Below are 26,919 nucleotides of genomic sequence, written 5' to 3' on the forward strand. Positions count from 1 at the left end.
CCACGTGAGATATTTCAATTCCACGGTTTTAAGTGGCTCAAACCAATGTGACTTTAGGAAATCCAACACCACGTTGAGATCCCAAGGTGCCACTGGAGGCACAAAAGGGGGCTGAATATGCAGCACACCCTTAACAAAAGTCTGAACTTCAGGCAGTGAAGCCAGTTCTCTCTGGAAGAAAATCGATAGAGCCGAAATCTGGACCTTAATGGAACCCAATTTTAGGCCCATAGTCACCCCTGACTGTAGAAAGTGCAGGAAACGGCCCAGCTGAAATTCTTCCGTTGGGGCCTTCCTGGCCTCACACCACGCAACATATTTTCGCCAAATGCGGTGATAATGGTTCGCGGTCACTTCTTTCCTAGCTTTAATCAGCGTAGGAATGACTTCCTCCGGAATGCCCTTTTCCTTCAGGATCCGGCGTTCAACCGCCATGCCGTCAAACGCAGCCGCGGTAAGTCTTGGAACAGACAGGGCCCCTGCTGCAGCAGGTCCTGTCTGAGTAGCAGAGGCCATGGGTCCTCTGAGATCATTTCTTGAAGTTCCGGGTACCAAGCTCTTCTTGGCCAATCCGGAACAATGAGTATAGTTCTTACTCCTCTTCTCCTTATTATCCTCAGTACCTTTGGTATGAGAGGAAGAGGAGGGAACACATAAACCGACCGGTACACCCACGGTGTCACTAGAGCGTCTACAGCTATCGCCTGAGGGTCTCTTGACCTGGCGCAATATCTTTCTAGCTTTTTGTTTAGGCGGGACGCCCTCATGTCCACCTGTGGCCTTTCCCAACGGTTTACAATCAGTTGGAAGACTTCTGGATGAAGTCCCCACTCTCCCGGGTGCTTCCCAGTTGTCCACTCCCGGAATAAACACTTCTGACAGTGCTAACACGTGATTTTCCGCCCATCGGAGAATCCTTGTGGCTTCTGCCATCGCCGTCCTGCTTCTTGTGCCGCCCTGTCGGTTTACATGGGCGACTGCCGTGATGTTGTCTGACTGGATCAGTACCGGCTGGTTTTGAAGCAGGGGTTTTGCCTGACTTAGGGCATTGAAAATGGCCCTCAGTTCCAGAATATTTATGTGCAGGGAAGTCTCCTGACTTGACCATAGCCCTTGGAAGTTTCTTCCCTGTGTGACTGCCCCCCAGCCTCGAAGGCTGGCATCCGTGGTCACCAGGACCCAGTCCTGTATGCCGAATCTGCGGCCCTCTTGAAGATGAGCACTTTGCAGCCACCACAGCAGAGACACCCTGGTCCTAGGAGACAGGGTTATCAGCCGATGCATCTGAAGATGCGATCCGGACCACTTGTCCAACAGGTCCCACTGGAAGGTTCTTGCATGGAACCTGCAGAATGGAATTGCTTTGTAAGAAGCTACCATTTTTCCCAGGACTCGCGTGCAGTGATGCACCGACACCCGTTTTGGTTTTAGGAGGCCTCTGACTAGAGATGACAGCTCCTTGGCCTTCTCCTCCGGGAGAAACACTTTTTTCTGTTCTGTGTCCAGAACCATCCCCAGGAACAGTAGACGTGTCGTAGGGACCAGCTGTGACTTTGGAATATTTAGAATCCAGCCGTGCTGTTGTAGCACCTCCCGAGATAGTGCTACCCCGACCAACAACTGCTCCCTGGACCTCGCCTTTAGTAGGAGATCGTCCAAGTACGGGATAATTAAAACTCCCTTTTTTCGAAGGAGTATCATCATTTCGGCCATTACCTTGGTAAATACCCTCAGAGCCGTGGATAGACCAAACGGCAACGTCTGGAATTGGTAATGACAATCCTGTACCACAAATCTGAGGTACTCCTGGTGAGGATGGTAAATAGGGACATGCAGGTAAGCATCCTTGATGTCCAGTGATACCATGTAATCTCCCTCATCCAGGCTTGCAATAACCGCCCTGAGCGATTCCATCTTGAACTTGAATTTTTTTATATATGTGTTCAAGGATTTCAAATTTAAAATGGGTCTCACCGAACCGTCCGGTTTCGGTACCACAAACATTGTGGAATAGTAACCCCGTCCTTGTTGAAGTAGGGGTACCTTGACTATCACCTGCTGGGAATACAGCTTGTGAATTGCCTCTAGCACTGCCTCCCTGCCTGAGGAGGGAGTTGTTGGCAAGGCAGATTTGAGGAAACGGCGGGGGGGGGGGAACGTCTCGAATTCCAGCTTGTACCCCTGAGATACTACTTGAAGGATCCAGGGATCCACCCGTGAGCGAGCCCACTGATTGCTGAAGTTTTTGAGACGGGCCCCCACCGTACCTGGCTCCGCCTGTGGAGCCCCAGCGTCACGCGGTGGACTTGGAGGAAGCGGGGGAGGACTTTTGCTCCTGGGAACTTGCTGTATGCTGCAGCTTTTTCCCTCTACCTCTGCCTCTGGGCAGAAAGGACGCGCCTTTAACCCGCTTGCCCTTATGGGGCCGAAAAGGACTGTACCTGATAATACGGTGCTTTCTTTGGCTGTGAGGGAACATGGGGTAAAAATGCTGACTTCCCAGCTGTTGCTGTGGAAACGAGGTCCGAGAGACCATCCCCGAACAATTCCTCACCCTTATAAGGCAAAATTTCCATGTGCCTTTTAGAATCTGCATCACCTGTCCACTGCCGAGTCCATAACCCTCTCCTGGCAGAAATGGACATTGCACTTATTTTAGATGCCAGCCGGCAAATATCCCTCTGTGCATCTCTCATGTATAAGATTGCGTCTTTAATATGCTCTACGGTTAGCAATATAGTGTCCCTGTCTAGGGTATCAATATTTTCCGACAGGGAATCTGACCACGCAGCTGCAGCACTGCACATCCATGCTGAAGCAATAGCTGGTCTCAGTATAATACCTGTGTGTGTATATACAGACTTCAGGATAGCTTCCTGCTTTCTATCAGCAGGCTCCTTTAGGGCGGCCGTATCCGGAGACGGTAGTGCCACCTTCTTTGACAAGCGTGTGAGCGCTTTATCCACCCTAGGGGATGATTCCCAACGTGACCTATCCTCTGGCGGGAAAGGGTACGTCATTAGTAACCTTTTAGAAATTACCAGTTTCTTATCGGGGGAAGCCCACGCTTCTTCACACACTTCATTTAATTCCTCAGATGGAGGAAAAACTACTGGTAGTTTTTTCTCTCCAAACATAATACCCTTTTTTGTGGTACCTGGGGTAACATCAGAAATGTGCAACACATTTTTCATAGCCTCAATCATGTAACGTGTGGCCCTATTGGAAGTTACATTAGTCTCATTGTCGTCGACACTGGAGTCAGTATCCGTGTCGACATCTGTGTCTGCCATCTGAGGTAGCGGGTGTTTTAGAGCCCCTGATGGCTTTTGAGACGCCTGGGCAGGCACAGGCTGAGAAGCCGGCTGTCCCATATTTGGTATGTCGTCAAACCTTTTATGTAAGGAGTCGACACTGTCACGTAATTCCTTCCACATAACCATCCACTCAGGTGTCGGCCCCGCAGGGGGTGACATCACATTTATAGGCATCTGCTCCGCCTCCACATAAGCCTCCTCATCAAACATGTCGACACAGCCGTACCGACACACCGCATACACACAGGGAATGCTCTGACAGAGGACAGGACCCCACAAAGCCCTTTGGGGAGACAGAGAGAGAGTATGCCAGCACACACCAGAGTGCTATAATAATACAGGGATTAACTGAATTATTTCCCCTTACAGCTGCTATATAAGTTATACTGCGCCTAAATTTAGTGCCCCCCCCTCTCTTTTTTACCCTTTGTAGCTTGATACTGCAGGGGAGAGCCTGGGAGCGATCCTTCCAGCGGAGCTGTGAGGGAAAAATGGCGCCAGTGTGCTGAGGGAGTTAGCCCCGCCCCTTTTTCGGCTGACTTCTCCCGCTTTTTTCAGGAATTCTGGCAGGGGTAATTTATCACATATATAGCCTCTGGGACTATATATTGTGATGATTTGCCAGCCAAGGTGTTTATATTGCTGCTCAGGGCGCCCCCCCCCCAGCGCCCTGCACCCATCAGTGACCGGAGTGTGAGGTGTGCATGAGGAGCAATGGCGCACAGCTGCAGTGCTGTGCGCTACCTTGTTGAAGACCGAGGTCTTCTGCCGCCGATTTTCCGGACCACTTCTTGCTTCTGGCTCTGTAAGGGGGATGGCGGCGCGGCTCCGGGGCCGAACGATCGAGGTCGGGTCCTGTGTTCGATCCCTCTGGAGCTAATGGTGTCCAGTAGCCTAAGAAGCCCAAGCTAGCTGCAAGCAGGTAGGTTCGCTTCTTCTCCCCTTAGTCCCTCGCTGCACTGAGTCTGTTGCCAGCAGATCTCACTGTAAAATAAAAAACCTAAAATATACTTTCTTTCTAGGAGCTCAGGAGAGCCCCTAGTGTGCATCCAGCTCAGCCGGGCACAAGATTCTAACGGAGGTCTGGAGGAGGGTCATAGGGGGAGGAGCCAGTGCACACCAGTTAGACCAAAAAGCTTTCTTTTAGTTGTGCCCAGTCTCCTGGGAGCCGCTATTCCCCATGGTCCTTACGGAGTCCCAGCATCCACTTAGGACGTCAGAGAAATAATAATCTACTTAATACTCAAACAGAATAACCAGCTGGTGATGTTCAACTACGTAATGTATATCAAGTATCTCTACTTGATATACATCAAAATAAACATGGAGACAGAGAGTTCATTATTCCATATAATACAGACATTTTCCTAATGAACACTGAAGACTTAAATACTCATTGTTTATGCAGATATTTATATATATATTAATATCACTTGTATGTTATTACACCTGCCATGGAACACATTTGGGGAGATGCAACAGATTTTGGGGTCTATAAACTAAGCCTTGGAGAGAGAGAAAGTGGCGAGAGCTAATGTGCCAGCAAAATCAGCTCCCGTCATGTTACAGGCAGTGTTTGGAAAAAAATCATAGGAGCTGGTTGGTTGGTACTTTATCTCTCTCAGCTTAACCTCTCCCCAAGGCTTAGTACATAGACCCCAATATTTGGAATCATAATAATAACTTAAACATGATTCATGTACCAGGGAAAGAGCTGATGCTGTTCACCAGGGAGACAGAGGCTGCAGAGGCAGAGGCTGAGTCCTTCAAAATGCCAGATCTGACCATGGACACAGAAGGCAATGAGCAGAACCGGATCTCTGTGTGGTCTAATGACAGTGGGATAGAGAGAGACTTGCCCGGGGTGGAAGAGAAAGAACTGGCCAAGTTATATAGGAAACCCTGTATTAAGAAGAGAGGTGCAGAATTGGACTCCGCTGTTCTCCTTCAAAATCTCACCAAGGCACCCAGGGGAAGCCGGACAGTGACACTACAGAGGCTTTCAGGGCAGAGCACGGAGCTCTCTACTGGTCCTGATAAGCTGCCCACTCGAGTGGTCATACTGGGAGATGACAGAGCGCTGGGGAGGCTGGCTAAAGCATATTACTCTTTCAGGTACAGGTAACATTACAACTCATGGTTAACTTACCTCAGCAGCTCAGTCTGCCATGTACTGTATAGTTCTCAGCCACCGATAAATGCAGCTTCCTCTCTAGTATATTTAGGAACTCCAGCGTGTGAACATTCCCTCTGTTTCCAAAAAACTTAAGGTGAGAAAGATAAAATCTGTTAAAAAGGTGTGCTTATCTACAGAACAGGTGACAAAAAGGGAAATCTGGAGTATTAAGTACAAAATAGAGAAGTATTTAATGTACAGGTCTTTACTGAGCAGAGCACAGTTTCCTTTAAGCGCTAAATATGGTAAATGGCTGAGCTGAATAATACAGATGAAATAACGGAAAGTTTTTTTACAGATGTGTCCTCATACATCTAGCCTCAATACTTCATGTACCGGGGTATGCCTGGCGTGAGTGAGCCGGCAGTTCCCGGGCAGCTCTGCTAACATCGGGAATCTTTTTCTACGGAAAATGCTTCTTATTCACAGGACTATCCGAAAAGGACACACAATCAGACTCAACTGATTAAAATGATATGCAGCATGCCTATATTCTGTTTGTGACTGCATCTGCATATGAAATGCTACTATACAGTGTTTTCCAGGAAAACAGCCACTGATATTGTAATGTAGCATTTCGTATGCAGAATATAGGCATGCCTCATTTTAATCAGCAGAGTCTGCTTGTGTATCTTATGCAAATAAGACGCATTTACGGGAAACAATTAACGAGAAACAAAGATGGCGAGCATTAGTAAATGCACTCATGACCAGGCGCGACCAGAAGGGCTGTTTAACATGACTGCAGCAAAGATGTAGGAAGACATATCTGTACTTGACTAAATTATTCACTTACTGTACCTGCAGCAGGTTACTATGAAAGAAGGAAGGTCCTGCAAGAGACAGTGACTAACCGCTTGACTGGCTTGCTTTGTATAAGTACACTGCGTGGATTGGTTGACTCATACAGAAGGATATTGTGGTGATATCATAGCAGCTTAAATGAGTGCAGTCTCAGCTTTTAAACTGTGCCAGATTATAGTAAGACAGTGTATTAAAGGGAACACATATGGAAGACCGGCTGACGGGATGCCGGCTGTCACTATACCGACAGCGGCATCCCATCAGCAAGTCCCCTCGCGGGCTCGCTGCACTCGCCACGCTTCAGGCCTGCTCACCACGGGTTATATTCCCACTTGGGTGGTGGCGCCAGCATTTCCCCGCCTATCGGGATTCCGGCACTGCTATCCTGAAAGACAGGATCCAGACAGGCAGTATATTAACCACAGTCCTCTAAAAGATGTGGGAGGTGCTTTAGTTTTCAATAGTGGAATGTGTGGTGGTGGTCGTGGGGGGGGGGGGGGGGGGGACCTATACTTTTGGCAGAGCAACAGGGTAACAGAACAATTCTCACCTCCATGGGTCATATTATTATATATCGCTTTTGAGGCTTAGGGACCTACTTAACAAAAATGTGATGCTGCACTGCATATTGCAGCTATGAGAAATTATGTTAGAAGAGTGTATTTAACAAAAATCTCCATTGCCAAGACAGCGGCTCTGAGAGTAACTATCGCAGTCACTTTAATAAAGACTATGAAATGTGCAGAACATTTATGTGATAGCCAAGAGAGGAGGAGCATGGCAGCTGTCATGCTTCACATTGGGGGCAGATGTATGAAGCAGTGAAATGAGTGAAGAAGTGGGCCAGTGGAGAAGTTGCCCATGGCAATCAGTCAGCTGCTACCTATACTTTTATAGAATGTACTTGATAAATGTTACTTCAAAACTGATAGGTTACCATGGACAACATCTCCACTGGCTCACTTCCCCACTCTTTCCACTGCTTCATACATTTCCCCCTTGGTTAGAACAGTTAGCCTTAACCTGAAGACACCTGGAAAGGTAACTGTGCTGTATAATGAATACAGTACCCCTATCACCACAACCAATTTTAAAAATAAAGAGGTTAAAAAAAAGCATTGCAAACAAGAAGGCCTAACAATATCACTGTGCTAGAACAGGAAAACTCTGAAATCCCACATCCCAGGTGGAAGTTACGTTGGTGGGAGTCCCTTATGCTGATTAATGGTGACTGTGTTTTTCTGTTACATTGTAATAAAGAAGCAGTATTATAAGAAAGGCTATAACTTCAGCGCTGTAATAGGATTGCGTGGTCATCTTATTTCCATATAACTAAATTGGTTAAAGCCACTTATGAGTGAGAATTATATATTTATATTGCTTCCATACCATATGAACCTGGATTGACCAAACATTTTTGATAAGCAACTTGCTTTATTTTAGGAAGAGAGAAGCCAGGAGGCCTCACCGAACCCTGAAAGCCAATCTTCAATTTTATTGCATCCCTGTCCAAGGGGAGCAGACAGATACCTCATCTGATACTGTAAGTACAGTTTACACATTCATTTTTCAATGCAGTTAGCAAAAAGATAAATAATACATTCATTTAATTGCAATGGTAACTAATAAAGAAACCATAAAGCCGGCTACACAAGCTAAGATTAAAATAATAGGCCTGATCACCGCAACAGCCATTACAAGATGTCCAAACCTTTTCTCCCTATGGAATACGTTTTTTGTTGACCGAATAAGCTTTCACTTTTGTTGGACTGAGAAAGGGATATTAAATAGAAGCCATTTCAGTTTTCTCCAATAGCCTGAGAAGTTTATTTGTTTTAGTGGTGACATGTCTTGTGTTGTCCAGGAGAACTCTTCCAGCATGAGCGATACATGTGAACTCAGCACGTACCTTGGTCAGGTAGACCCGTGGTATGACAGGAACATCAACACTCTCTGCAACATGATTGCAAAGCTTACCCTCATGGTAAGTAATAGATATAGGACTCAGTAAGGAGGTGTCATTGCTAACTATTGAGGCTTTAAACTCACAAAAATAGCATACTGACCATCGGTAATGTGTGACTGGATTTAAGGGAATAAGGGCAATATTCTGTTTTAATTAGCATATAATAAACTGGATATGGTGTGGGGACATAAAGTATACAGACTTATTCCAAATCTGCTAGAGCCATGTGTAGATCACCAATGGTTTTATGGAAGCGGTAACAGAGAAGATATGTGTAGCCAAACACATACCTAAAGTGCGCTGAGAAATCTGGAGAAACATTGGCTGGGGATGATTATGATTTGTGTGTTAAATGTTGTGAAACGGTTTTCCCTCCAAGAAATATTCTATGTACCAGAAAAGGAAGAAGAATCAGACAGGTTACACAGTCCTATATGCTCACATAATGCATAAAAGGATGTGTTAGCAGATGCTTATTTTACAGTCAGAGAGCCCCAGCCCCATGCAGGTCTTGTGCAAAGTGTAGATCCAGTCCGAAAAGGAGTATAAAAATGTCACTCTCCTGTTTTAGAAAGAGTTCAAACTGCATTTTAATAGATCAGGGGTAAACCATCAGGAATGCCATTACATCACTGAAGGCCTTCAGAAATAGAGAACAGAATAGTCCTATGTCAAATAGACTTGCATTGACTGACCACCATCCCATCATTGGTCCTAATCTGCAAGTTTGGTATGTAATTTCACCATGAACAAAATACACCATTTCTCTTCAATCCATAGGGTTACAAGGAGAGCAATGCATTGTTTTTTTCTGTTCCCATGTTAGCCTCTAGCTGTATGAGCTGTGAAGATAAAAATCAATACATGTTGATTACTATTGGTTGAGGAGAACATGTAAATTAGAGTGAAGATGTAATCTAACATGTGTATTTTGTAGCCACCGTGTCTCACCAGAGACTCCATGTCTGACCCTTTCATCCTGGATGTTACGTCCTACTACTTGCGCTTTGGATTGCAGCCAGTGTACTTCCAGATTTACAATCTCAAGGTCTGTATATTCTAACACAGTATATTTCCAGTGCACCTCATACAGTGTAAAGGTTTTCCATTAAATTGTTGGAAACCATGATTGCAATGAATGTTCAGTCCACATCACTGATAGGAAATCTTACTTGGGGAAGGAAAAAAGATCATCAAAATTATCTATATCTATCGGAAGAAGGATAAAGATGATGTCATCATGTTGGCATGTAATGACAGTTGGTCTGTACTGACCTTCCCACCAGTGTCAGTGATGTTGCAGTAGCAGCAGCAGCAGCATTATTTCCAGTGAGTTCCGGTATAACACTCATCTACAGTCTACAGACACTTCTATTATTTTCCATACTTACGCATCACATACCACCTCATCATGAAATCACAGACAATCCCGAAAATCACCCAATCATATCACAACATTATCCACAACCAAAATGTATAACAGTTTATAAGAAAGGAAAATAAAGCACACAGGGATGCACAGGCCACATAGAGAAAGAAAAAAAACTGAAGAGACACTGAAGATGTCACAAAAGTCCAATAGAAAAGATGAAAAGAAAAAGGTAAAGCTAAAGATAATCTATATTGTATTATATCACACTCAATCTCCCGTCTAAAGTGACGGGAGATAAGAGGCGATTTTCAATTGTTTTGGGGGGTTTTCACGAGCACATCACACCTAAACACAGTGTGAATAGACGTGTAAAGCAGCTAAATCCAGTTAGATGAACGGGGGTGATGCGAAAAGTGCCATTTGTGTGCCCAAACAGGTCCTGGAGGGGGGGGGGGGGGGCAGGCTGAAATGCCGGCACCAGCAGCTGTTCACGCCCACCTCGAGCAACAATTGAATTGCTCTATCGGGCAAATAGCAGCTGTAAGTGCCACGATAAACAACTGGATCTCGCAGTATGTTGGATAAAAGAAATAAACAGATGAGTAAAATGAGAGAAATGAAGTAAGAGGAGGAGAAAAATGGTTGGGAATGCTGAAGAGACAAAGAGGAGGGGAGAGTGAGAGAGAGAGAGAGAGAGAGAGAGATCCAGGAAGCACTGTCATCTAGTATTTTATAAACCATCATTTTAACAATACCATTTTAGGCGAAACAAACTGCGCTAAACCTGAAAAATATTTTTAGATTTTATCTTGCCCTATTCACCTGTGTCAGAAATGGGCTCTGGCAACCAGAAAACGCATAGTTCACTTAGGCATTTTATTTAGCCAGTAAATGTGCAATACAGAAAATAATTCAATCTGCCACTAGAAGAGGAACTTTTTGCTGACTTGAAAATACTGCACCTTTTCACTCCAAAAGTCCCACTTATTACAAATGGTCTAGCATTGATACCCCAGAGAAACTGCAGTCAGCTATTGCGGAACTATGACCATGCACTGGCATACAGAAAGGGCATGCTGGTGTTTATTTAACCACTATGGCTCTCAGTGCATACTGGTACTTGTGATGCCACTATAGATAAAAAGTTAAGTTCAATTGAATAAAACACTCTGCACTGACTTACTGTATGTAGACAATAAAATATCCTTTTGTTCTTCAGTTATAACATAATAGGAAAATCTTCATGTCTTTGTAATCCATTAAACAATTCTGACCAAGCAGGTGGTCTTAATGTGATAGTAGGCAGGATTATGTGGTTACACTTCTACTGTCACCAGAAACAACAATTCTCTGCCTGACTACATATTTTGATGAAGCTTAATGTATACCTCCAACCATTTCAAAAAAACAAAACTAGGACACAACTAAGTCCCTCGCATGTTCATCATCCAACCAAACCATTCCCACATTACCATAAAGGCCAACTTTTGAGATCCAACAACCAAAGTAGGGTCTGCACAGAGGAATGTGTAACGAATGCCCTGTGGAGAGTAAATAATTCTCCTTCCTTCTTTAAGGTCCACTTCAGAGACATGACTCTAGAGCCAGTTGAAGATGTGTTCCTAACGGAGCTCAAAGTTGAGATGCAAGATTGCACATTTACAAAACGTAAGTAGATAATAAGTAAGCTATACCAGAGGTTCTCAAATGCAGTCCTCAAGGCACCCTAACGGTCCAGATTTTAAGGATAACCAAGCTTGGGCACAGGTGACTTAATTAGTACTTTGGTCAATTTGATTTAAACATCTGTGCTAAGCCATGGATATCTTTAAATTCTGGACCGTTAGGGAGCCTTGAGGACCGCGTTTGGGAATCTTTGGGGTACACAATTCTCTGTTTTGAAGTATTAGTACATGTAAAAAAAGGTGGAATGTTCTAGTTCCCCCAAAATTTGTTTAATATTTTAAACTCTTGGCAAAGAAAAAAAACATTTTCACAACCATATTAGTTAAATACTGTACACAAAGTATAGGATGGGTATGAGAAGCCCTCTTGATTGCACATATAATACCCCTTTCAGACTGCCTGAGGCGGATCGCACATGGGCGCTTGATACGGGAGATCCCAGCGTGCGACCCGCCTAAAGTTCCCCGCCGCCGCGGACTGCAACCCGGCATGATCTTCAAGCGCCGCCCGTACACAGAGAGTGAACGGGAAACAGGTCGCATCGACCCGGCTCCCGTTCACACCACACAGTGAGCTGGGGTGAAGATGCGTTCAACCCTGCTCACGACCAGGATTGAAATACCGGGTCACTCGACCCGGTATTTCATCCCTTGCACCTTTCAGACCGCACATGAACATGGCTTATGCGCGTTCATGTGCCAATAACATGTGTTCAGTGGTGGCGGTCTGTAAGGGGTATTAGTTTAGCTCAAGTGCAATTCATTTCTGTCAGCTGAATTAGATTGCCAAACTTTGAGTGCCAGAAAGTACAGGGAGTACCACTGTAATCAGTAATTAAGACATGTTATTTAAATAAAAGCTGTAACAGCATGTTCAGTTTTTCAAAAGTCTGATTAAAATAAAAATTCACCTAAATCTTCTTGTTACAAGCTTTAATTTAACAATCGTATCTCTTTGTTATAGTTTACTTGGAAACTTTGATTTTTTTAATCTAATAGGAAAACCCACAAAAGACAACTCAAGACTTTTATCAACAAATAATGGGCCCAATTCAGAATTGATCGCTGCAGCAAATTTGTTAGCAGTTGGGCAAAACCATGGGGGTCATTCCAAGTTGATCGCAGCGATCAGTTAAAGAAAAAAGGCAAAACTGCGAATGTGTATGCACCGCAATGTGCACGCGCGTCGTACGGGTACAAACAGCATCGTTGCTAGCAGACGAATCCATTCGCACAACCGATCGCAAGGAGATTGACAGGAAGAAGGCATTTATGGGTGTCAACTGACCGTTTTCTGGGAGTGGTAGGGAAAACGCAGGCGTGTCCAGGCGTTTGCAGGGCGGGTGTCAATTCCGGGACCGGACAGGCTGAAGTGATTGCAAGGGCTGAGTAAGTTCAGACCTACTCAGAAACTGCAAAAAACTTCTAACTCTCTCTGCTAATGTTATATTTGCCACACCCGCAGTGCACATGGGGGGGGGGGGGGGTGTCATTCCGAGTTGATCGCTCGCTGCCAATGTTCGCAGCGCAGCGATCAGGTGTGAAAAAACTGCATTTCTGTGCATGGGTATGCCCCGCAATGCACACGCGCGACGAACATGTACAAAGCTCTTTGTGGTTGTGCTCAGGTTCTAGCTAAGTTTTCCTTCGCACTGACGGCCGCAAGAAGATTGACAGGAAGGGGGCGTTTCTGGGCGTCAACTGACCGTTTTCAGGGTGTGTTTGTAAAAACGCAGGCGTGTCTGAAAAAACGCAGGCGTGGCTGGGCCTTTGCTGGGCGGGTGTATGACGTCAAATCCGAACACGAATAGGCTGAAGTGATCGCAAGCGCTGAGTAGGTTCAGAGCTACTCAGAAACTGCACAAACTGTTTTTGCAGAGCTCGGCTGCACAAGCGTTCGCACTTCTGCTAAGCTAAAATACACTCCCCAGTGGGCGGCGGCATAGCGTTTGCACGGCTGCTAAAAACTGCTAGCGAGCGATCAACTCGGATGACCACCATGGTTTTGCCCAACTGCTAACAAATTTGTTGCTGCGATCAACTCAAATTACCCCCAATGTTGCTTTACTTTGACTTAGATTTACCAAAAGTCCCATTAGTCACTCAAGCAGTCGCAAGTGTTTTTTTATATAAAGAACATTGGGGGTAATTTAGACCTGATCGCTTGCTAGCATTTTTTGCAGCACTGCGATCAGGTCAGAACTGCGCATGCACCGCAATGCGCAGGCGCATCGCACAGGTACAAAGCGGTTTGTTGCTCTGCAATGGGATTGTGCGAAGGATCTATTCGCACGGGCAATCACAAGGTGATTGACAGGAAGAGGGCGTTTGTGGGTGTCAACTGACCGTTTTCTGGGAGTGGTTGGAAAAACGCAGGCGTTCCCAAGCGTTTGCAGGGTGGGTGTCTGACGTCAATTCCGGTTCCGGACAGGCTGAAGTGATCGCAGCGGCTGAGTAAGTCCTCGGGTACTCAGAAACTGCACAAAATCTTTTTATACCGCTCAGCTACACATGCGATCGCACACTTGCACAGCTAAAATACACTCCTCGGTGGATGGCGACTATGTGAACGCAGTACTGCAAAAAACAGCTAGCGAGCGATCAGGTCTAAATTACCCCCATAAACATATGAATTCCATGACACAAACATTAACGAAAGGGGACAATGATTCCTGTAAAAAGTCCAATAATTAGCCTGATAGGACCTCAGTCCATCTAGAGGAAGTGAAAATCATAGGTGGACAAAATAGAATCATAGACTAATTTAAATTAGCAACAAAATAGAGCATATACAAGAAAATTCTTCATCCATGCATGTGACAGCCAATGAAGGTTGGTGGGTACAGTCCAGCTATTGTTTATACCAAGTAGGAATTGCAAGTAAAGGTGGGTACACACTGGCAGATATATTGGCCAATCAATTGATTATTATATGGGTCAGAGATGTGGCTTTGGGTCCCTCTGATGGCAGCCACATTAGTTCAGCTCTACCTTGCAGTTTTTAAAAATTCCTTCCCTGCTGCCCACTTTAAACAATATTGTACATTATAATAGGATTTAAATACCTACCGGTAAATCCTTTTCTCCTAGTCCGTAGAGGATGCTGGGGACTCCAAAAGGACCATGGGGTGTAGACGGGATCCGCAGGAGACATGGGCACACTATAAGAATTTTACTGGGTGTGAACTGGCTCCTCCCTCTATGCCCCTCCTCCAGACCTCAGTTATAGGAACTGTGCCCAGGGAGACGGACATTTCGAGGAAAAGGATTATTGTTAACTAAGGGTGAGATACATACCAGCTCACACCACAAACAAACCGTACAACTAGATTAGCAGGAATACCAGATAACAGTATAAACGAAAAACAGCAACACGCTGAACATAACCTTCGTGTAACCGAAACCAACAACCAACAATACAACTGCAAGTAACAGTACGCACTGGGATGGGCGCCCAGCATCCTCTACGGACTAGGAGAAAAGGATTTACCGGTAGGTATTAAAATCCTATTTTCTCTTACGTCCTAGAGGATGCTGGGGACTCCAAAAGGACCATGGGGTCTATACCAAACCTCCAGACCGGGCGGGACAGTGCGGACGACTCTGCAGCACCGATTGAGCAAACATGATGTCCTCATCAGCCAGCGTATCAAACTTGTAGAACTTAGCAAAAGTGTTTGAACCCGACCACGTAGCTGCTCGGCACAGCTGAAGTGCCGAGACCTCTCGGGCAGCTGCCCAAGATGAGCCCACCTTCCTGGTAGAATGGGCCTTTACTGACTTCGGCAACGGCAACCCAGCCGTAGAATGAGCGTGCTGCATCGTATTACAAATCCAGCGTGCAATAGTCTGCTTGGAAGCAGGATTTCCAATCTTGTTGGAAGCATACAGGACAAACAGAGACTCCGTTTTCCTAACAAGAGCCGTTCTGGCGACATAGATTTTTAAAGCTCTTACGACATCAAGAGATTTTGGCACTGCCACAGCATCCGTAGCCACAGGCACCACAATAGGTTGATTTATGTGAAACGAAGAAACCACCTTCGGCAGAAATTGTTGACGAGTCCTCAATTCCGCTCTATCCACATGGAAAATCAAATATGGGCTCTTGTGAGACAAAGCCGCCAATTCTGACACTCGTCTGGCGGACGCCAAGGCCAAAAGCATGACCACTTTCCAAGTGAGAAACTTTAACTCAACCTTCCGTAAAGGTTCAAACCAGTGAGAAATAAGAAATTGTAACCCCACGCCAAGATCCCACGGGTGGCACAAACGGAGGATGGATATGCAGCACTCCCTTCACGAAAGTCTGAACTTTAGGAAGGGCGGCCAATTCTTTCTGAAAGAAAATAGATAAAGCGAAATCTGCACTTTGATGGAACCCAATTTCAGGCCTGCATCTACGCCTGCCTGCAAAAAATCCTTTCTAGCCTTAAGGAGAGTGGGGATGACTTCCACGGGAATACCTTTACGAGCTAGGATTTGGCGTTCAACCTCCACGCCGTCAAACGCAGCCGCGGTAAGTCCTGAAATACGCATGGCCCCTGCAGTAACAGGTCCTCTCTGAGAGGAAGCGGCCAAGGATCTTCTATGAGCAATCCTGAAGATCCGGATACCAGGCCCTCCTTGGCCAATCTGGAACGACGAGTACTGTCGGAACCCTTGTTCGTCTTATGATCCACAACACTCTTGGAATGAGAGGAAGTGGAGGGAACACATACACCGACTGAAACACCCACGGAGTTACCAGGGCATCCATTGCACTGGCTTGGGGGTCCCTTGACCTGGAACAATACCTCGAAAGCTTCTTGTTGAGGCGATATGCCATCATGTCTATTTGAGGAATTCCCAGACGCCTTGACACTTCTACAAATACCTCTTGATGAAGGGCCCACTCTACTGGATGGAGATCGTGTCTGCTGAGGAAGTCTGCTTCCCAGTTGTCCACGCCCAGAAGGAAAACTGCTGACAGAGCGCTCACGTGCTTTTCCGCCCAGCGGGGAACTCTTGTGGCCTCCGCCATTGCCGCTCTGCTCTTTGTTCCGCCCTGGCGGTTTACGTACGCCACCGCTGTTATGTTGTCCGACTGAATCAGGACAGGTAGACCTTGAAGAAGGTTTTTCGCTTGCAGAAGGCCGCTGTAAATGGCTCTTAATTCCAGAACATTTATGTGGAGACAAGATTCCTGGCATGACCATTTTCCCTAAAAACTTCTTCCTTGTGTGACTGCACCCCAGCCTCGGAGACTTGCATCCGTGGTCAGTAGGACCCAATCCTGGATTCCGAACCTGCATCCCTCTAGAAGGTGAGAACTTTGCAGCCACCACAGGAGTGAAATTCTGGTCCTGGAAGATAGACTTATTATCCGGTGCATGTGCAGGTGAGACCTGGACCATTTGTTCAGCAGGTTCCACTGAAACACCCGGGCATGAAACCTGCCAAACGGAATGGCTTCGTAAGCCGCAACCATCTTCCCTAGCACTCAAGTGCATTGATGAATCGACACTCTTGCCGGTTTCAGAATCTCCTTGACCATGGTCTGGATTTCCAGAGCTTTTTCTGCCGGAAGAAACACTCTCTGTAGTTCCGTGTCTAGGATCATGCCCAAGAAGGGCAGCCGAGTTTGGCAAATTTAGAATCCAACCATGATGTTGCAGAACCGTCAGGGAGAGTTCCACATTTCTAAGCAACTGCTCTTTCGATCTCGCCTTTATCAGGAGATCGTCCAAGTACGGGATAATTGTGACACCCTGCTTGCGTAGAAGTACCATCACTTCCGCCATCACTTTGGTGAAGACCCTCGGGGGCCGTGGAAAGCCCAAACGGCAACGTCTGAAATTGGTAATGACAATCCTACACCGCAAATCTCAGGAAGGCCTGATGGGGAGGATATATCGGGACGTGTAAGTAGGCATCTTTTATGTCGACTGACGCCATAAAATCCCTCCCTTCTAGGCTGGATATCACAGCTCGAAGAGATTCCATCTTGAACTTGAAGTTTTCAAGTACGGATTGAGGGATTTTAGGTTCACGATCGGTCTGACCGAGCCGTCCGGCTTTGGCACGACAAAGAGGCTCGAATAGAACCCTTCCCCCCGTTGGGACGGGTGAACCGGAACAATGACCCTCTGTTGACACAGCTTTTGTATCGCCGAATTTACTACTTCCCTCTCTGGAATAGAAACTGGCAAGGCTGATTTGAAAAACATCGGCAGGGGGGCATCTCCTGAAACTCCAGTTTGTACCCTTGGACACTATGTCTAAGACCCAAGGATCCAGGCCCAATTGAAACCAGACCTGACTGAAGATTCGGAGACGGGCCCCCACTGGCACGGACTCCCGTAGGGGAGCCCCAGCGTCATGCGGTGGACTTGGCAGAGGCAGGGGAGGACTTTTGGTCCTGGGCGCCAGACACAGCAGGCGACCTTTTTCCCCTTCCTCTACCCTTTGAAGCGAGGAAGGACGAGCCCCTTCCGTTTTTGTATTTATTAGGCCGAAAGGACTACATCTGATAATGGGGTGCCTTTTTCTGTTGCGCTGGAACATAAGGAAGAAAAGATGACTTACCCGCAGTAGCGGTAGACACCAGATCAGCGAGGCCGTCACCAAACAAGACACTACCTTTAAAAGGGAGAGCTTCCATAGCTTTCTTGGAGTCGGCATCAGCATTCCATTGATGAATCCACAGCGCCCTCCTGGCCGAGACTGCCATGGCATTGGCCCTTGATCCCAAGTGGCCAATATCCCTCGCCGCATCCTTTAGGTAAGCTGCAGCGTCCCTGATATAACCAAGAGTCAAAAGAATGTTATCCCTATCAAGGGTATCCATGTCAGATGCTAAATTATCAGCCCCTTAGCAATAGCACTACTCACCCATGCCGACGCCACGGCAGGCCTGAGGAGTGCACCCGTAGTGACATAAATGGCCTTTCATGTCGTTTCCTGCTTGCAATCCGCAGGATCCTTGAGGGCAGCCATGTCAGGAGACGGAACCGCCACTTTTTTGGACAGTCGGGACAGAGTCTTGTCCACATTGGGAGATGACTCCCACTTCTCCCTGTCGTCAGAGGGGAAAGGATATGCCATAAAAATTCTCTTGGGAATCTGCCACCTTTTGTCAGGCGACTCCCAAGCCTTTTCACAAAGAGTGTTCAGTTCATGAGAGGGGGGAAACTTCACCTCAGGCTTTTTCCCTTTAAATAAACAAACCCTTGTATCTGGAACAGGAGGTTCCTCAGAAATATGTAAAACATCTTTAATAGCCACAATCATGTACTGAATACTCTTTACCAATTTTGGATGTAAACTGGCCTCACTAAAGTCGACACTGGAATCAGAGTCCGTGTCGGTATCTGTATCTGCCATCTGGGTAAAGGAACGTTTCTGTGACCCTGAGGGGGTCTGTACCTGAGACAAGGCGTCCTCCATGGATTTTCTCCACGTTTGTGTCTGAGAATCAGATTGATCCAGCCTCTTAGACAATAACGCCACATTTGCATTCAATGTACTCAACATATTTACCCAATCAGCAGTCGGCTGTACCGACAGAGTCACTCCCAAATCCTTCTCTGCGCCCCCAGTAACTTCCTCCGGGGAGGAGCACTCAGCCTCAGAAATGTCGACACACGGTACCGACACACACACACTCACACTGGCAAAAGGGGACAGACCCACAGGGAAGCCTGTAGAGAGAATACAGAGGGAGTATAGCAGCTCACACCCCAGCACCCATATACTACTATATGATGTCTGCGCTGTTTTATAAAGCACCAATTGCCTGTGCCCCTCCCCCCCCCCCGTTTTGTTCCCTGTTCCTTGTAAGGAGAGTGGAGGTCCGGGCCAGCGTCTCTGCATGCACTGTGAAGAGAGAAAATGGCGCTGGTAAGCTGTGTGGCTAAGCCACGCCCCCTCCCGGCGCGCTGTAGTCCCGCTTATATTTAAATTCTTATACTGGCGGGGTCTCATATATAGTGCCCAGGCACCTCTAATATGCGTTTGTGCCAGTGAAAAAAAACTCCAGTAACCTGCTGCCCAGGGCGCTCCCCCCAGCGCCCTGCACCTTGCGAGTGCCGTTGGTGTGTGTGTGGGAGCATGGAGCGCAGCGTGACCGCTGCGCTGTACCTTCGTTACTGAAGTCTTCTGCCGTCACTGAAGTCTTCTGTTCTTCTAATACTCACCCAGCTTCTTTCTTCTGGCTTCTGTGAGGGGGTTGACGGCGCGGCTCCGGGAACAAGCAGCTAGGCGCACCAAGTGATCGAACCCTCTGGAGCTAATGATGTCCAGTAGCCTAAGAAGCAGAGCCCTTAACTCAGAAGAAGTAGCTCTGACTTCTCTCCCCTCACTCCCACGAAGCAGAGAGCCTGTAGCCAGCAGGTCTCTCTGAAAATAAAAAAGCCTAACTTAAAGTCTTTCCAGAGAAACTCAGTAGAGCTCCCCTAGTGTGTGTCCAGTCTCTCCTGGGCACAGAATCTAACTGAGGTCTGGAGGAGGGGCATAGAGAGAGGAGCCAGTTCACACCCAGTAAAGTATTATAGTGTGCCCATGTCTCCTGCGGATCCCGTCTATACCCCATGGTCCTTTTGGAGTCCCCAGCACCCTCTAGGACGTAAGAGAAAAGTAGTATATACACCTAGGTTACACCAGTAGAGAATAATATATGCACCTGGGGTACACGGGAGAGAGCAGTAGTATATGTTCTCTGGTTACGCTAGGAGAGAGCAGTAGTATACGCACCTGGGTTACACCGGGAGAGAGCAGTAGTATACGCACCTGGATTACACCGGGAGAGAGCAGTAGTATACGCACCTGGATTACACCAGGAGATAGCAGTAGTATACGACCCTGGGTTACACTGGGAGAGAGCAGTAGTATACGCGCCTGGGTTACACCGGGAGAGACGCGCCTGGGTTACACCGGGAGAGAGCAGTAGTATATGTGCCTGGGTTACACCAGGACAGAGCAGTAGTATATGTGCCTGGGTTACACCGGGAGATAGCAGTAATATACGCGCCTGGGTTACACCGGGAGAGAGCAGTAGTATACGCACCTGGGTTACACCGGGAGAGACGCGCCAGGGTTACACCGGGAGAGAGCAGTAGTATATGTGCGTGGTGTCACACGCCAGGGGCAGCGGCCGCCGCGCTTACCCCTGCTGTTCCGTTTGGCGGTCCTCATCTCCGGCGGTCCTCGGGTCCCGGCGTCTGGCTGGCGCAGCTCCCGGTGGTTCCCCGGAGCGTGGGCGCCGCCATGACTGCCGGCGTCACGTGGGCGGGGAGCAGGTGATGTCACGAACTCGCTTCACCAATCCAATAGAGGCGGGAGATTCAAAACCGGACGCCGGGCAGAGCCTCGGCGCCTGAGTATCGTCTCTTTTCTGAAGTGGATGCCAGAGCTCCCGTACGCAGTGTGTTTCCCAGCAGCTATACTCCAGTGCATCTAGCATTCAGGGTGCCTTCCTGCAGCACAGTCTCCAGTGATCCGAGCAACTAGTATGTTCCTCTGCAGTGCAGTTGCCAGCGCTCCCTAGATTCAGCAAGGCCTGCGGGCCGAACCAACTTTAGTGTTTCCAGCGTTCAGTGTCATTTACCATCGCTCACAAGTTCCTCATTCATCAGTGTCATTAAACATCGCTCATCAATTCTTCAGTGTCATTCACCATCGCTCACAAGTTCCTCATTCATCAGTGTCCTTAAACATCGCTCACCAATTCTTCAGTGTCATTCACCATCGCTCACAAGTTCTTCATTCATCAGTGTCTTTTAACATCGCTCACAAATTCTTCAGTGTCTTTCATCATCGCTCACAAGTTCTTCATTCATCAGTGTCTTAACATCGCTCACAAATTCTTCAGTGTCTTTCATCATCGCTCACAAGTTCTTCATTCATCAGTTGAACATTGCTCACAAATTCTCCAGTAACTTTTTGACATTGCCCACAAGTTCACTGTCTTTCATGTGCCGCTGTATTGCTCCCTTTCCTTAATAAAGTTCCTCAGCATTCTTTCACCAAACCTAACTATCAGAGTCTTGTATGAGGAAATCCTATATCCGACCATCCCTGCTCCGACCCACCTGTGGTTCCTTTTCCCGACCATCGGAAGAACCCCCAAGTCCACAACATCCCCAACCAAGGTCAGTGACAGTATACTCAGGCCACATGGACCCGGTGGATCGGAACCCAGAGGCAAGCGCCATCCAGGATCTGGTTTCCCGAGTTCAAAGTCAGGAGACGGCACAAAGCCAAGTGATGCAGTATCTTCAGGAGTTATCTGGTCGGCTGGATCAAATTCAGGCTTCTCTGGCTTCAGTAGTTCCGGCTCCAGTTCCAGTACCCGCTCCTGTGGTTGTCCCTAGTAATGTTCAATCCCTGTCTGGAACCAGGTCACGCCTTCAGCTTCCCACTCCTTCTCGCTATAATGGGAATCCAAAGAATTGCCGTGGTTTTCTCAACCAATGCGAGGTACATTTTGAACTTCTCTCACACAACTTCCCCACAGATCGGTCCAAGGTGGCGTACATTATTTCCTTGCTTGAAGGTTCAGCGTTGGATTGGGTGTCTCCGTTATGGGAGCGTTCTGACCCGTTGGTTTCCAGTTACACCAATTTCATCACGTCATTCCGTAGGATCTTCGATGAGCCCGGCAGAACGACCGCTGCTTCTTCGGATTTGCTCCGAGTCCGACTAGGCTCCCATTCAGTGGGACAGTATGTGATTCATTTCCAAACCATAGCCTCGGAACTGCGCTGGAATAATGATGCTCTCCGGGCCGCTTTCTGGAATGGGCTCTCTCTAAAGGACGAACTGATCACTAGGGACTTGCCAGATTCCTTAGAAGAGTTGATCTCACTCTGTGTAAAGGTGGATCTTCGTATGCAGGAACGACGTGGTGAACGTAGTCAGACAGAACGATCCAGATTCCGGTCTCTCCTGACTAAGCAAACGATCACCCCAAGTCCAGACGAACCTATGCAAATGAATCGATCTCGGCTGTCCCCGGAAGAACGACAGCGCCGTCGTGAGGGTAGACTCTGCCTCTACTGTGGAGCTGCGGATCACTTTCTCAAGTTTTGTAAGTCCCGTCCGGGAAACGGGCAGTCCTAGCTTGTTCCGGAGGAGTCGGGTTATGGGTTACATCTAAACCTTCTCCGACAGTGGACTGTTTACTCTCCGTGTCTCTGTTTTCTGGGTCTATAGCCAAACCTGTTAAGGCCCTACTGGACTCCGAGGCTGCAGGGAATTTTGTTTCTCTTTCTTGCGTCCAAAAACTGGGTTTACAGTTACAATCCGTCGAACGACCTATTACGCTGACTGCCATCAATGGTACCCAAATTTCTAATGGTCTTATTTCAAGTCGCACAGTGCCAATCAAACTGCAGGTTGGAGCTCTACATCAAGAACATCTGGAGTTCCTAGTGATTCGGGAGATGCCTCACGATCTGGTTCTTGGTCTTCCTTGGCTTAAAATACACAACCCTCACGTCGACTGGAAGTCATCACAAATAGTATCTTGGAGTTCATTCTGTCATTCTAATTGTCTCACTCCTGTCTACCCGCTCCGTGTATCTTCCAAGTCGGATGAGGAGCTCATTCCGGAGGCCTATCGGGAGTTCGCAGACGTGTTTTCGGAACAGGCGGCCGATCAGTTACCACCCCATAGACCCTGGGACTGTCCCATTGAGCTCATCCCAGGGAAGATGCCACCCCGGGGGCGCATTTATCCTTTGTCATTGCCCGAGACCCAAGCCATGTCGGACTATATCAAGTCTAATCTGCAGAAAGGATTCATTCGCCCCTCTACTTCCCCGGCGGGAGCAGGCTTCTTTTTTGTGAAGAAGGACGGAGGGTTGAGACCATGCATTGACTACCGCGCTTAAATGAGATTACCATTAAGAACAAATATCCTTTGCCGCTCATCACGGAACTATTTGATAGGGTTCGCGGAGCCCATGTCTTCACGAAGCTCGACTTAAGGGGAGCTTATAATTTGATTCGTATTCGACAGGGGAACGAATGGAAGATGGCCTTCAGTACCAGGGACGGGCATTACGAATATCTGGTAATGCCGTTTGGGCTCAGTAATGCCCCTGCCGTCTTCCAAGGTTTTGTGAATGAAATCTTCCGAGATATGTTATACCTAAGTGTAGTGGTATACTTGGATGACATTCTGATATTTTCTAAGAATCTCACAAAGCATAGAATTCAAGGAGGTACTTCTTAGTCTACGAAGGAATCATCTCTACGGTAAGATCTCCAAATGTACCTTTGAGGTTCCTTCAATTCCATTTCTTGGTTACGTCATCTCAGGTACGGAGCTTCGCATGGATCCGGAAAAACTCACTGCTTTTCGGGACTGGACTCAGCGTCTTTCTTTGAAAGCGGTACAAAGATTTCTGGGTTTTGCGAATTACTACCGGAAATTCATAAAGGGATTCTCTACCATTGTGGCACCTATTACTGCTCTAACCAAAAAGGGGTCTGACCCAAGTCACTGGTCTTCTGAAGCTGTGGCAGCGTTCGCCCAGTTGAAAGCAGCCTTTATGTCCGCTCCGGTACTCCAGCAACCAAATTTTTCAAAACCATTCTTCTTGGAGGTCGATGCTTCCTCGGTCGGCATCGGTGCCGTGCTTTCACAGTACTCCTCTGACGGGAAGTTACATCCATGTGGTTTCCATTCTCGCAAGTTCTCTCCTGCTGAACGAAACTACACCATCGGAGACCAGGAACACTTGGCAATAAAATCTGCCCTGGAAGAATGGAGATATCTATTGGAAGGTGCTAAACACCTAATTACGATTTATACCGATCACAAGAACTTGCTGTATCTCAAGACAGCCCAGTGCTTAAATCCCCGTCAAGCTAGATGGGCGCTCTTCTTCACTCGATTCTCGTTTGTCATTAAGTACCGGTCCGGGACGCTTAACACCAAAGCTGATGCTTTATATCGTTCCTTGACGGCTTCAGATGAGGAGAATTCCGTTGGAAAGGCTTTGATTCTCAGTCCAGTTTCTATTTCGGCAGCTCACACCGCTTTGGGTCCTCCTCCTGGGAGAATGTCTGTACCAGCTGAATTTCGACCGAGGTTGTTGCAGTGGGCTCATACCTCCAAGTTTTCCGGTCATCCTGGAGTTCAAAAAATGTAGGAGTTTCTACGAAGGTCATACTGGTGGGACACTATGAAGAAGGACATACAAGATTATGTCAACTCATGTCCTCAATGTGCTCAGCACAAAATTCTTTGTCTGCCTCCTGCAGGGTTACTTCATCCACTGTCCATTCCTAAAAGGCCTTGGACCCATATCTCTATGGACTTTGTCACCGAACTGCCCCTCTCCAAGGGTCACAATACCGTCTGGGTGATTATTGACCGCTTTTCTAAAATGGCACATTTTGTTCCTTTGACCGGGTTACCGTCAGCTCCCAAATTGGCTTTATTATTTATCCGTGAACACTTCCGCCTGCATGGGTTACCTCAGGAAATAGTCTCTGATCGGGGGGTGCAGTTCACTGCAAGATTCTGGAGGGCTCTCTGTTCAGCCTTACAAATAAAATTTAAGTTTTCATCTGCCTACCATCCTCAGACCAATGGGCAAACTGAACGCGTCAATCAAGATTTAGAGACTTTTCTCCGCGTTTATCCCTCTCCTTCGCAAGATGGTTGGGTGGAACTGTTGCCCTGGGCCGAGTTTGCCCATAATTATTTGTACCACTCTTCCACTGGTGAGTCCCCATTCTTCATTAATTATGGATTCCATCCTCAAGTTCCAAAATTACCCGTCTGTCCTCCAGAAGATGTTCCTGCTGCTGCTTCTACTCTTCGGCACTTCAGTCAAATCTGGAGTAGGGTTCACGTTAACCTCAAGAAAATCTCCAGCCGCTACAAATTCTTTGCGGATAGGAAGCGACGGGCAGCTCCCCAATACAAAGTTGGTGATAGAGTATGGCGCTCTACCCGCAATCTCCGTTTAAGAGTACCCGCTATGAAGTTTGCCCCGAGGTTCATTGGTCCTTATCCCGTGTTGCAAGTTCTGAACCCGGTTGTCTGCAAATTGGGTTTGCCTTCCCACTTTCGGGTACCAAATTCCTTCCATGTTTCTCTCCTTCGTCCCCTTATTTTAAATTGGTTCCATTCAGGGTCACCTAGGCCAACCTCTGTAGAGACTGAAGCCGGAACGGAATTTGAAATTAAAGCTATTCTTGACTCTCGTTATTTTCACAAGAATCTGCAGTACTTGGTGGAATGGAAGGGTTATGGCCCTGAGGAGAGGAGCTGGGTTAAAGCTACTGATGTTACGGCCCCCCGACTGGTGCGGATCTTCCATTCCAGACATCCAACAAAGCCCGGGAAGTGTCCAGGGGCCACTCCTGGAGGAGGGGGTACTGTCACACGCCAGGGACAGCGGCCGCCGCGCTTACCCCTGCGTGGCTGCTGGTCCGTTTGGCGGTCCTCATCTCCGGCGGTCCTCGGGTCCCGGCGTCTGGCTGGCGCGGCTCCCCGGAGCGTGGGCGCCGCCATGACAGCCGGCGTCACGTGGGCGGGGAGCAGGTGATGTCACGAACTCGCTTCACCAATCCAATAGAGGCGGGAGATTCAAAACCGGACGCCGGGCAGAGCCTCGGCGCCTAAGTATCGTCTCTTTTCTGAAGTGGATGCCAGAGCTCCCGTACGCAGTGTGTTTCCCAGCAGCTATACTCCAGTGCATCTAGCATTCAGGGTGCCTTCCTGCAGCAGTCTCCAGTGATCCGAGCAACTAGTGTGTTCCTCTGCAGTGCAGTTGCCAGCGCTCCCTGGATTCAGCAAGGCCTGCGGGCCGAACCAACTTTAGTGTTTCCAGCGTTCAGTGTCATTTACCATCGCTCACAAGTTCCTCATTCATCAGTGTCCTTAAACATCGCTCACAAATTCTTCAGTGTCTTTCATCATCGCTCACAAGTTCTTCATTCATCCGTGTCTTTAAAACATCGCTCACAAATTCTTCAGTGTCATTTACCATCGCTCACAAGTTTTTCATTCATCAGTGTCTTTAAACATCGCTCACAAATTCTTCAGTGTCTTTCATCATCGCTCACAAGTTCTTCAGTCATCAGTTGAACATTGCTCACAAATTCTCCAGTAACTTTTTGACATTGCCCACAAGTTCACTTTCTTTCATGTGCCGCTGTATTGCTCCCTTCCCTTAATAAAGTTCCTCAGCATTCTTTCACCAAACCTAACTATCAGAGTCTTGTATGAGGAAATCCTATATCCGACCATCCCTGCTCCGACCCACCTGTGGTTCCTTTTCCCGACCATCGGAAGAACCCCCGAGTCCACAACATCCCCAACCCAGGTCAGTGACACGTGGGTTACACCGGGAGAGAGCAGTAGTATATGTGCCTGGGTTACACCAGGAAAGAGCAGTAGTATATGTGCCTGGGTAGTATATGTGCCTGGGTTACACCGGGAGAGAGCAGTAGTATATGTGCCTGGGTTACACTAGAAGAGAGTAGTAGTATATGTGCCAGGGTTACACTAGAAGAGAACAGTAGTATATGTGCCCGGGTAACACCAGGAGAGAACAGTAGTATATGTGCCTGGGTTATACCAGGAGAGAGCAGTAGTA

At 47.4% G+C, this 26,919-nt stretch overlaps 1 protein-coding gene and 1 long non-coding RNA gene across 6 annotated transcripts in view; one reads left to right on the forward strand and one right to left on the reverse strand.

Moving 5' to 3' along the window:
- The window catches only part of LOC135056192 (uncharacterized), a 416,825-nt gene that overhangs the window by 311,818 nt on the left and 78,088 nt on the right, over positions 1 to 26,919 (reverse strand). For all 5 annotated transcript variants that reach the window (XR_010243919.1, XR_010243921.1, XR_010243920.1 and 2 more), the window contains exon 2: positions 5,467 to 5,581. This is a non-coding gene — a long non-coding RNA (uncharacterized LOC135056192). The remainder of the gene's footprint in view (positions 1 to 5,466; positions 5,582 to 26,919) is intronic.
- Positions 1 to 26,919, forward strand: part of PIK3R6 (phosphoinositide-3-kinase regulatory subunit 6) — a 119,164-nt gene that overhangs the window by 42,090 nt on the left and 50,155 nt on the right. The window contains exons 10-14 of the mRNA XM_063961048.1: positions 5,024 to 5,432; positions 7,741 to 7,840; positions 8,162 to 8,281; positions 9,201 to 9,311; positions 11,213 to 11,303. Of these exons, the coding sequence (XP_063817118.1) occupies positions 5,024 to 5,432; positions 7,741 to 7,840; positions 8,162 to 8,281; positions 9,201 to 9,311; positions 11,213 to 11,303 (831 nt within the window). The remainder of the gene's footprint in view (positions 1 to 5,023; positions 5,433 to 7,740; positions 7,841 to 8,161; positions 8,282 to 9,200; positions 9,312 to 11,212; positions 11,304 to 26,919) is intronic.

The sequence above is a fragment of the Pseudophryne corroboree genome, chromosome 3 (genome assembly GCF_028390025.1).
Source record: "Pseudophryne corroboree isolate aPseCor3 chromosome 3, aPseCor3.hap2, whole genome shotgun sequence".
Taxonomy (NCBI): domain Eukaryota; kingdom Metazoa; phylum Chordata; class Amphibia; order Anura; family Myobatrachidae; genus Pseudophryne; species Pseudophryne corroboree.